At 60.3% G+C, this 11,071-nt stretch overlaps 1 protein-coding gene across 13 annotated transcripts in view; it reads right to left on the bottom strand.

The window, feature by feature from the left end:
* The window catches only part of ADGRB2 (adhesion G protein-coupled receptor B2), a 35,755-nt gene extending 25,540 nt beyond the window's left edge, over positions 1-10,215 (bottom strand). For 9 of the 13 annotated variants that reach the window (XM_071220868.1, XM_071220866.1, XM_071220865.1 and 6 more), the window contains exons 1-2: positions 9,810-10,215; positions 2,449-3,259 (exon numbers count right to left, since the gene is read on the bottom strand). In XM_071220868.1, the coding sequence (XP_071076969.1) occupies positions 2,449-3,244 (796 nt within the window). In that variant the 5' untranslated portion in view covers positions 3,245-3,259; positions 9,810-10,215. Of the gene's footprint in view, positions 1-2,448; positions 3,260-7,588; positions 7,670-9,809 lie in introns of those variants that run through there. The other 4 variants (XM_071220867.1, XM_053921346.2, XM_053921343.2 and 1 more) reach the window with 2 other exon arrangements.
* Positions 10,216-11,071: the final 856 nt, after the last annotated feature.

Here is an 11,071-nt window from a genome sequence, read left to right on the forward strand (position 1 = left end):
TTTGCGTGAAATTAACAGGCGCCTGTATACTCTTGTCAAATGCTCTCAGCTCTGAGGCGAGCCCAGCCCCTCTGCTCGCCACTACCCACCAGTTCCCAGCCTCAGCGCTCGCTCTTCCACTACCCACCAGCCCTGCCCCAACTGACCTTGCCATTGATCCTACTTGGGGTGTCCTAGAGGAGGTGAGCACAGCTCCCTGCCTCAGTACCTGGCAAAGGAGCCGGGAAGGTCCTGGTCTTCCCGTTCACCACCATCCCTACCAATCTTGTTCTCAATCTGGCAGCTCTGTGTGCCAGCCGGTTCTCCTACAGTCTGTACATGCGGCCAGCTGGCCCAGTGGGGAGAGGGTGAAGAGAAGCATGGAGACGAGGCCAAGGGCTTGGCAAAGGTGGCACTGCCATTGGCACAGAGTGCCCTGGGCCCTGATGATGCCACTGGCCCTCAGACACTCCCTGCCACATGAAGCATACTGAGTCTTGCCCCAGAGAGACTGGGCAAAAAGGATGAGGTGGCAGAGTGGAAGGGTCTCTTGGTTACCAGGGGAAAGGAAGAGGCTGTGCCAGCCCAGCCGTGAACCCCAATGTGCTGTGTGAGCACACTTATGATGGCCGACACCCCATTATGCCCTGCAACTGCCCATACAGCCCTCCTGCAGGCAAGCCCATGGAGCAGCCTGGAAACATGCCAAGCAGGACAAGGGGCATGAACAGAGGTTAAGCTTGGGAACAGCTGGGAGGTGCAGGGGAACATCACCCCCAGGGCTCCCTGCTCAGAAATGATACCGGGCCTCCTGCCCAGGGACAGTCACCATCTAACCTCACCTGTCCTCAGTCATAGAGGCTGCTGTGGAGTCTGCGATGACGGTAGGGACAATGGTGCCCTTCCCGTAACCAGTCCTCTCTGATCCCCAAAGACACCCAAGCTACCAACCAACCTGTTTCCGGCTTCAACCAAGCCCAGCTGGCAGCTTCTGGCCCTGTGCTTCACATGGCAGCCTGCCCAGATGATGCCTGCCCAGGAGGGCAGAGCCTTGCTCCGTCCACTACAGACTACCAGGCTGACAGACTACAGGGAAAGCTAGACAGAAGAACCCACCCTTTGCTGAACAGGATGGAAGCCCCACAGAGTGACAGGCAGTGGCAGCCAGGCCGGAAGAGCCATAAACCTCCTCAATTATGCTTGACACTCTCCTCAAACGTTCGACAAAGAGGCGAAATTCCATTTCTTCCTGCAGGCACTAAATCCCAGGCCAGCCTCCAGGGCCTGTAACCTACCCATGGCCTCGTTGTCACTTGGACAGCTTCATCGACCACTGTTGAGAGGCCAACCTGGCCTAGGACAGAGGCCAGAGCAAGGCCACTGGGCACTCGTCGTGGTTGGGCATGATGCCAGATGTCTCATAGAGGCTGAGATGCCCCTCCCCCAAATCATGGATGCCTCACCCGAGACCCTCTGCCTCCTTGTAATACTCTCAGTCAGTCCAGATGTCCCTTACATCCATCCCAAATGGGAGAACTGAGGCCCACAGAGGGGAGGGAACTTGCTGTTAGTACCAGAGCTGAGAATCAGATCCCAGATCTGCCTCCCTCCCACCCTGCTGCCTGCCAGGAGCCCTGGCCAGTCCCTGGCCAGCAGTGTTCAGCAGGAGCGCAGCTGAGGAGCTTGGGGCCTTGAAGCAGCAGGAAGGAGGGCTGACAGAAGGGAGCTGGGGTGGGAGCAGGAGCAGGCAGGACTCAAGGGCTCAGGGAGCTTTTGCCCAGTCAGCAGGAAGCTCTAGCAGCTGGCGGCCTCAGTCCCAGAAGACATGGGCCCAGAGCAGGGAGACAGTGGACGGTGGGAGCCGAGCCAACCCAGCCCTCCAAGGCAGGCTCGAAGCTCAGGCCTCTTCACCCAGGCACATTCTTCTGTGCCTTCTTGTGCCCTGACCCTGGGGCCACTGCCAAAAATCAGTGACCCATGTGGCAGGAACACAGTCGTGCTCCCTGCCTACTCCAGCCTCCAGGCAAACTTGTCAACTTGCAGTGCTAGGGCCTCCCACAGCCACTCCCAGCTTGGGCCTTTGCACACTCTGCTCACTCTGCCTGGAAGGCCCTCATCACCCCTTTGGCTTGGCTCACTTCCACTTGTCCTTCAAATTCCTGCTCCTGTTCCACTTCCTTCAGGAACCCTTCCCTGACTGCCTGATGAGGCGGTCCCCTCCCTGGGTTCATCACGATGCACTGTCTGATCTGTGCCCCATTCATCCACCCAGACTGTAAACACTTCAAGAGGGAGGTGTGACCCTAATCCATTTGGGTGACCCCAACATCTAGACAAGGCTGGACTCAGAGAGAGAGGACATGGGTGAAGGGCTACATGAATGGCCCCAGAACCTGCCAAGATGGGCACCAGCAGGCACCATGAGCCCCCTGGACATAGGCACCCCACCCAGGCCCAGCTTAGACTCACCATATCTCATCTCAGTTGTAAACAGGTCATTGCTGCTCCCTGAGTGCAAATCGGCCTCAGCAGATGGGGCTGGGCCCCCGGGCACCAGGGCATTGGACAGGGTGTGGGCAGCAGGGAGACCTGGAGGTGTGGTAGCGGCAGGGCTGGCCCCCGCCTCACCAGGGCAGCTGCAGCCAGGCTGGGCAAAGCCACAGGCCCTGCCGGCAGCACGGCCACACTCCTCACTCCAGCGGCAGAGCACACCGCAGGTAAACTGGCTGGAGTTGTTGTTGTTGATGAGCAAGACCTCGACAAAGCGGAAGGCCAGGGCCGTGGGTGCCAGCAGGCGCCGAGCCTCCGAAGGCTCAGCCGACAGGCACAGCTGCACGAAGTTCTTGTCGAAGTGCAGGAAGGTGAAGGGGCCTGAGCCACCGCACAGCTCCAACCCGGCTGCTGCCTCCTCCTCCTCCAGCCGCCCCGCCTCCGACCCCACCTGGGCCACTGCCTCCTCGAGGCTAGGCCGCAGGCAGGTGAAGTTGACCAGGTAGTGGTCCAGGGGCAGCAGGCGGGGTGCAAAGTGGGCGCACACCTCCTCCTGGCGGTTGAAGCGCAGGTACAGGGAGTACTTGGTGGGGTCGGGATTCTCCAGAGTCCAGGAACAGCCCGAGGCGATGGTAGGAAAGAGGTCCTGCAGCGAGAAGGCCCCGTAGAGCACACCAGAGGCCAGAGCAGAGCAGGCGCTGGGGTCGGGGTCGAAGGCGGCGGCCAGGCGCAGGGACAGAATCACAGATAGTAAGAGGGGACAGGCTGGGGTCATCCTATGTCCCTTGCCCTGTGGAGAGAGACAATGTCAGTGGTCCCAGACACAGCCAGCACGGGCTCTGAATCTCTCGTGGCCAGCTGTAGGTAGTGGGCCTCGTGGTTAAGACCACCTGTATGATCTTAAACAAGGGAGCCTCAGTTTCTTACCTGTCGACGAAGACACCTGGGAGAGTACCTGGAATCTTGCAAACACTTAAGAAACAAACATTCGTTGTTCTCACTGTTATCCTGTGGCCCTTGGTCAGTCCCATCAACCACAAGCATCTCCGCCTGACAGTCAGATGCAGCCCCAGCCCCAGCAGCCCACCCGTGATCCCCAGAACCGCTGCCCGCAGTCGCAGTGTGTCGTGATCGGCTGTGGGGCGTGCCACGCGTAACCCAGCAGTAATTGTCACAGCAGCGGTGTTTGACAACGATTTGCTTTTTTATAAATCGGAGCAACTCAAGGTTATTCCCGGAACAATGTCATTCTCACTCACTTGCTTTACTGAGTGGGAGAGAAAGGGGAGGCGTTACCACCCGTGTGCCAGGGGCCGCACACAGCCCGAGCCATGCGCGAAGCAGGGCGGCGCAAGCATGCTCGTCAGGAGTGCTGCTGCGGTGGATTTCCTGGTGGACGCAAGCAGGAGAGGCGCCTGCAAAATGGGTGCAGTAACCGCTCTCGAACCCTTCTTCCCCTCCAGCCGTGGGTTATCTTCCAAGGCCTGGCTCAGGGCCTGCTCCTCCCAGTGAGGCCACCAGGCCGTCTCCCTGCTCTTAGCTCCCACGGCTTTGGCCTGGAAGTCTGTACCACCCATTCATGACCTCTGACCCTTGCTATTTCCCCAGAGCTGGCTCACACATCCCATGAGTCTTCAGGCTCCTAAGAGTGGAAACCAGAGTTCACCGGTTCCCACCTTCCCCCCTCCCCAAAAGTGATGCCCTAAGCTGAGCTCCCAGCAGGTGTGCATGTCCTCCAGGTGTGGGAATGCAACAGGGCCCAAGCCCAACTGTGACAGGTATAGCAGGCAGTCGGGCCACCAGCCAGGACACAGCCACTACCCACAGCCTGCTCAGGCCCAGTTCCAGCCCTGCCCCCAAAGCAATCCGCACTGCCTCCTCCTCCATGTCCACAGCATAGCTTACAGCACCGGATGGGCCCCTAGGGCCTGCTTGTTCCACATTAGAGGGAAAAAGATGAGGCTCAGAGAAAGGAGGCAACCTCCTCAAGATCACACAAGAGTAGCCAAGCTGGGACTGGAGTCCAGGACCTTCGGCCCCAGCGTGGGTTTCTCTCTCATCCACCAATAGCCTCTTGCTTCGCCCCCTTCCTTCCTCAGGCTTCATGCCCCATGGACCAGCCATTATTAGCTCTGGGAACTAAATCACAAACATAGGAAAATGCACAGGTGCGGCTAGAGTTTTCCAAGACAAAGCTGCTCCCCAGGGACAGATATCCTCTCAGCTGTTCAGGAGTCTAAATAGTGGCCAGAGGTGGGGGCGGGGGGGGGCAGGAATAAGAACCCCAGAATTCCCATCCCTGTGCAGCACCCACGGAGCTCCTCACTGCCCCAGATCCCACATGCTACAATTCTGAGCCAGGCCCAAGGCCTAGCCACAAAGAAGCACTTGCCGCTCCCCAGCCAAGCACTAGGCAGTACCATTTCCCGGGGAGGAGCCATCCCACTCTCCTCCAAAGACCCAGCTGGAGTTTTTCAGCAGAAGGCAGAGAGGCTATGTCCCCACTGTCACCCCAGTGCTGAAAAAGGAACCAGACCCTGGTCTTCCCCACCGCACATCATGCCTGTCCTAAACTGTTCGGCCTGCCCAGCCTGCTGTGGCACCAGCAATGCCAGAGGCTGATGATGAGTGACATCCAATCCCCCCACTGCCCCCAATTATTTTTAAGCAGGCTGCAAAATTCAGGCCATGGCTGGGGCTCAGCGGACGGTAGGTGAGAACTCATTATAACTGGCCTCGCCTCCCCTGCTTGAAGCAGGTAGGGAATCCCCCCACACAGATACCAACACACATGAGCCTGAACATCCCTGCAGGCATGCAAAGAAAAGCATGTCTGCATAGATGCATATTCGAACAGGTGATCACAGGCATTCTGCATGTGAGGAGACATACAGGCACATGCATGAGTGCAAACGGATGCGTGAATTCACATGCACGCAGGGCTGCGCACATTCACATGTAGGAGGGTGTGATGAGCTAACTGCTTGTTCACATGTGCAGAGATGCAAAGGTGCTCTCTGGTGTGAGCACGCACAGGTGTTTGGCTCTCTGAGGCTCAGCCTATGACAGCTAAGCGTCAGGCAGGATCTGACCTGCTGCTACTCCCTTTGTGTTCCTGGACCCTCTTGGGTCTCTGCGGCTCCCTGTTCCTAGCCCTGACCCACCAAGAAGCACTAGGTCCGCAACCGAAGGGCCACAGCCTGGCTTCTGCAGCACTGAGCCCCTCCTAACCCCGCCCAAACCCCTCCGCTACTGGTCTCCTTCAGACCCCCGCTTCACATCAATTCTAGAACTTCTAGAATTGCACCCTGAGTAGGTATAACCTGCACTGTTCCTGCTGTGACAGAAGACTTTGTAGGGGCCCTTCTTTATGTCACTCCCCACCCACAAAATCAGGCAAGGAGCCCAAGGCCAGGCTAGGTCAGGGAGAGCCTCCCCTGGGAGGAGACCTAGAAGAGTCCTTGCCTCACAGGCAGCCTCAGTAGGTTATTACCCATGATTAACCGCCCTGAGCCTCAGTTTCCTACCCTGTGAAAGGGACCCCTGCCCTCAGGATTGCATGCCCCCTCGTTCAGCCTCACTGGGGCTAGCACAGAGAGGGCTTCCTTCCCCTCTTCTCGAAATCTCACAAACTCTCCCCTTTCCTGCCGAGGTCAACTGCCACCTCTAGGAAGGCTCTTTGGGTTGAACCAGAAGAGTGGCTTTGCCACCCGCAAGCCCACAAACCCTCCATGCACAACAGCTAATCAAGAGAGGCATGGAGGTCAGCCCTGAGGAAGCACTTCCTGGGTCAGGAGGTTAAGGAGACAATAATGAAAAGGCCTTCTCCCTCAGGACCTCCCTGGGCTGAGATGGGGGAGTTGCTGGATGGAGTAATCTCAGTCTCAGGGACTCCCGCCCTCCTCAGGCCACCTTCACCGCGTGTCTGCCTAGCAAACCTGGGAATCCCACCCCTGCCCAAGCACACTCAGACCCCCTTGTTCCCAGGTCCACAGGCTTGCCCAGCCTCTGGCTTCCCTCCCTTCTGCGCCAATGAAGGAATCAGAGGCTTTTGAAGCATCTGGAAGGGCCAAGACAAGACTGCTGTTGGGGGACGAGGGGAGGTAGCAGAGCGGCGGGGTGGGGCACCGCAAGCCAAGGGCTGAGTCTCCGGGGTTCCCAGGACCGACCCCGATCCGCCCAGTCGGCTAGGAGCAGGGAAGCTGAGCTGTAGGGAGCCGGAACCCGGCTGCGGTCAGGGGAGGGGCGGCAAGTGGGGGAGGGGGCGCGGCGGTTTATCCACCTGGCAGCTTCAATTTGCCGACCCGTCACTCATCCTCCACCTCCCTTGCGCTCGCTGCGGGCCGGACCCAGGCAGACGCGGGCAGAGACCCCAGTCAGGGCCTCTGAGTCTCCTGCCCACGCACCTGTGGGGATGGGGGTGGGAGCGAGGTCCTTAAGGACCCGTCTCTCGCAGCTCTGGCATCCAGGAAGGGGCACACCCTCCATCCAGCCCCTGAGCTGGTGGGCAGGACCAGAGGGAGGGGGCGACCCCTCCCCCCCAGACTGGCCTAGAGAATCGCTCCACCTCTTTCGCGCGTGGGTCTCTCTGTCCCGGGAGGGGGGCTCAGGGAGCCTCCCTCACACCATAAGGAGGGGGATGAAGGGCGGCCCCCAGCCCCCCAGGGCGGATGCCGCGTGGGCAGCGGGGGAGGGGGCGGTGACTCAGCCGCCCTCCGCCCGCCTCCCCGGAACTTTGCAGCAGCTGGAGCCCGCCGTTGCTACAGGAACGGAAAGCTTTTGTTCCCCAATGTCTGGGCTGCCTGGGCAAGAGGGAGGCTGCCACTCCCAGGTGAGATCCAGGCCTCGCCACACTGCCCACAGGCTTCCAGCCCAACAGAACGTCACAGATTCGAGCCCCCCTTACCCCGCCCTTCACTCATGCCAAAGCCAGGTTTCTTCAGACCCTTGCGGCCCTGAGGGCAGGCCCTCCCCTAACTCTGATCTGGGGCACTAACTCCCTGGGAAAGTTCCTGAGAGCATCCAGTCTCCTGGGTGGGGGAGGTGGGGATGTTTCTGTGCCCTGCCTACTCCTCTGTGCCCGATTTCCCACATGGGCCCTCCCTAACAGGTGGCTTACCTTGGAGGACCTGGACTTGGGTCTCTTCTCTGCACTTGTCTCGCCTGCCAGCCTCTACACCTGGACAAGGACCTCAGGGACCCCGACTAGAGCTGACCCCACAGTGGTGCAGTGGGGTGCTAAAGGATGGGTGAGGAAGGGGGGAACCAGCAGTCAAGGGCTCCCTCCACCCACCATGTGGGGTGAGGTATTTTCTGGCTTTATGATCCTGGGAGATGTAGTGAAGCCACTAGAACCTGTTCTGCCTTTCTCTTCTGGGATTAGGTGCAGTGAGAGAGGCCTGACCTTGGCCTTGAAGCAAAACAACCCAACACACCTACTATTGTTGAGCATTATTAGGTGCCATATACTCTATACAATCTAATGTCATTCTCCCAGAACTATGAGGCAGTTATCATCCACCCATTTTACAGACAACAGACTGAGACTCAGAAAGGTTATGTAGCTTGCCCAACTCACACGCCTTTTGAACCCGGGTCATCTGACTAAAAGCTGAGTACCTAACTACTTACTCAGTTCCACTACCAGGGGGTTGGAAGGGAGGAGAAGAGTGCAGAGACAAGATAGGACCTCACTTTTGGTGCTTACCTACATTTACTCCTATCTAAAGGTTGGGGAGAGGGCAGAAAAGGGGAGGAGAAGAGGGGGAAATTTCTGCCAGTCTGGTCCAGGGAAGGCCTTCTCCCATGCTTCCACCGCCACCAGGCATACCCTGGACTGAGTCCGCACTGACCCTCTCGCCACCACCGTGGCAGCATGGTGGACACTCCCCAGGTGCCTACTCGGTTCCAGGGCCAGGTGGATTCCCCCACTGCCTACTCCATGCCCAAGCCAGGCAGAGCCCACCTCCCACCTAGTGGGGTGCCCTGGGGTAGACAGACAGAAGCTCCTTGGAGACACCTGCCCAAGCCCAGACAAGCCCAACCAGACCATCTCAAATCTAGGGGCCCGTCCTACTGGTCTGTGCCTGACAGACCAAAGGACTCCGGAACTGCTGCTAGGATAAGCCCCCACCCCACCCCCAAAGTATATGGCCTGACGACCAGAGCTGTTCCAGCAGGGTTGGCAGGGCTAGTGCAAGAGGGCACCCGGCTTCGTCCACCAGCCTCCTCTCCGCAGGGACTTCCCAGCACCAATGCTGCTCGGGCTGCGGAAACCTGGGGCTGTCCGCTAAAGAAAAAGGGGCAGCGGGTCCAAGGCGGGCGGGCAGGGGGCGCCAGAGGACACTCAGGGGCCCGGCCGGCAGCTGGCAAGGCCGGGAGGCAGGCAGCATCTCCCGGCCCGGGAGCCCCTCCCCACTGGCGGCAACAGACCCTTCGCCCGCTCGACACCAGCCCGACACCAGTCGCGGCGCGGAGGACTTCCCTTGGACCCAGTCGATCTCCCGAGTGGCCGCCAACTCCACACCCTACAACTCCCTCCCCCGCCTATCATTCCAGCCCCCAGAGCTGCGGGAGGGCGCGTTCGGTGCCTGGCTCTATGCCAGGGGTGGGAGGAGAGGGATGGGGGTGGGCAGATAGACTCTGGCAAAAGATGGACATGGGAGCCAGGGATGCAGGACCAGTCGAGATCCCGGCTGGAGAGGAGGGGGCTCCGAGCAGACGTGAGGGACACGGCTCCAAGTCCAGGCTGAGGGGGAGGGGACTTGCAGCAGAGATTGGCGAGAGATAGCGAGACTCCGGACAGATATGGGGGAGGGGGCAAGCCGGACAAAAATAAGAGGGGAAGCATGGTCGGGGTACCCGCGCGGGGAAAGGCAGTAACTACGGGCAGAGATAAAGTGGTGGAGAGGAGCAGGGTCCCGGTATCCAGACGAGGAGGAGGGATTAAAGGGAGCGACACGGTCGAGCTGTAGGTTGGAGAGAGGGGTTCTAATGAAGGTGGGGAGCGCGCTGCCCGGATCCCAGCTAAGATAGGGAGAGACTGGAGACTGCGATGGAGGTAAGGGTTGGATCAGGAGTGGGCAGGACTGGTGGGGGCGCTTTAGCAAAGATGGGTAAGGGGAGGGGGCAGAAAAGGGACTCACCAGAGATAAAAAGGACCTCGGCCCCAGGCTTGCAAGTTCCCAAAGAGATGAGAGTGGGTAGGAGCCGAACGAAGTCAGTTCGGGCAGGGGAGATAGATAGGGGAGCACCCTGAGTGCGGGCTGGTGCAGAAACTCCGGACCTCGCGGGTAGGGTTCGGTGCGGGCCGGATCAGGGTCTGGGGCCCGAGCACTCACCTGGGCGCCGTCAGCAGCAGGAGCGGGGGCCGGCGCTGGCGGAGGCGATCAAAGGGCTCAAGTTTGCCATCCCTAAGGAGGGGGCCTGGCCGAGCGCGGGGTAGCTTGTAGCAGCCACGCGGAGGGCCGAGGCTCCCGATCCACGGAGCAGCGGGTGCAGAAAAGGCGCCGCGGAGCAGCGCGGGGCGGGCGGGCGGGCGCCAGGCCAGGCGCGGGCTCCTGCCGCCGCCCCCCACCCCGATCCCCCGTCCGAATCACCGTCAGCGTCTCGCACCGCCTCCTATTTGTGGGCGGCGGCCGCAGCCCCGGACTCCAGGAGCCCGCGCCGCATCCTCCTCGGTCTCCAAGCGTCGCCGCCTCTGTCGCTGCCACCGCCTCCTCCGCCGCCGAACCGGATTCCTCGGGCCGCTCCGGCCGGCCGCTGACCGCAGCGCGCGCGGAGCCGAGTGACTGCCGAGGCTGGACGCGGCGCCTGCGCGGGCCGGGCCCGGGAGGGGGCGCGCGCCGGGCTCGGCGCGAGGAGCTGCCGGAGAAGGGGCGGGGGGCGGGGGCGACGCGCGCAGCCTCCTGTTAAAGGGGGAGCAGCGCCAGCCGAGCCAAGCGTGCCCTCCCCTCCCCGCCCTGGGCCCCAGGCGCCGGCGCGGGAGAAGCCCCGGGTAAGCCCCCTCCCAGCCCGCGGCCTCCGGGACCGCAGAATGAGGCGATCCGAGACGCTCCTCCGATACCCTAGGCGGGAGGCCTCTCATTCAGCCAGTCTCAGGGGCCCTGGGGACTGAAGCATTTGCCCACCCTTCTCCCCCATGTACATTGCAAATTGCATATCCCTGTGCATGCAGGTGCTACTTTTGTGCACGGAACTTTGCTTATGCTTATGCATACAAGTGCCTCGCGTGTGCACTGCAATGGTGGCCGGCTCTGTGCATGCAACTGCTACACACATGCACAGTGTGTTTACACGTGCTCAGGTCCTGAATGCATGTTGCCTGTTCCTGTAGATGGGGGTGCTATTTGTGTGCAAGCTTATAAGTGCCACATATGTGCTGAGTGCTGTGAATCACTTGTATGTAGGAGCCACATATGTACACTGCAGTGTAGGATGCTTGGTGCAGGCTCTGGTGTAAACTCTGCAGTGTTGCATGTCCCTAGGCACGGGGATGTTACACGTGTGCAGTGTGTTACATGTGCTTCTGAGTGCCTGTCTAATCCCACAAGTGCCTTTCCCTGTGCCAGGGGCGCCCCCGTATTGCATCTGCTTATGTAGA

This window comes from Desmodus rotundus, chromosome 3 (assembly GCF_022682495.2).
Source record: "Desmodus rotundus isolate HL8 chromosome 3, HLdesRot8A.1, whole genome shotgun sequence".
Taxonomy (NCBI): Eukaryota; Metazoa; Chordata; class Mammalia; order Chiroptera; family Phyllostomidae; genus Desmodus; species Desmodus rotundus.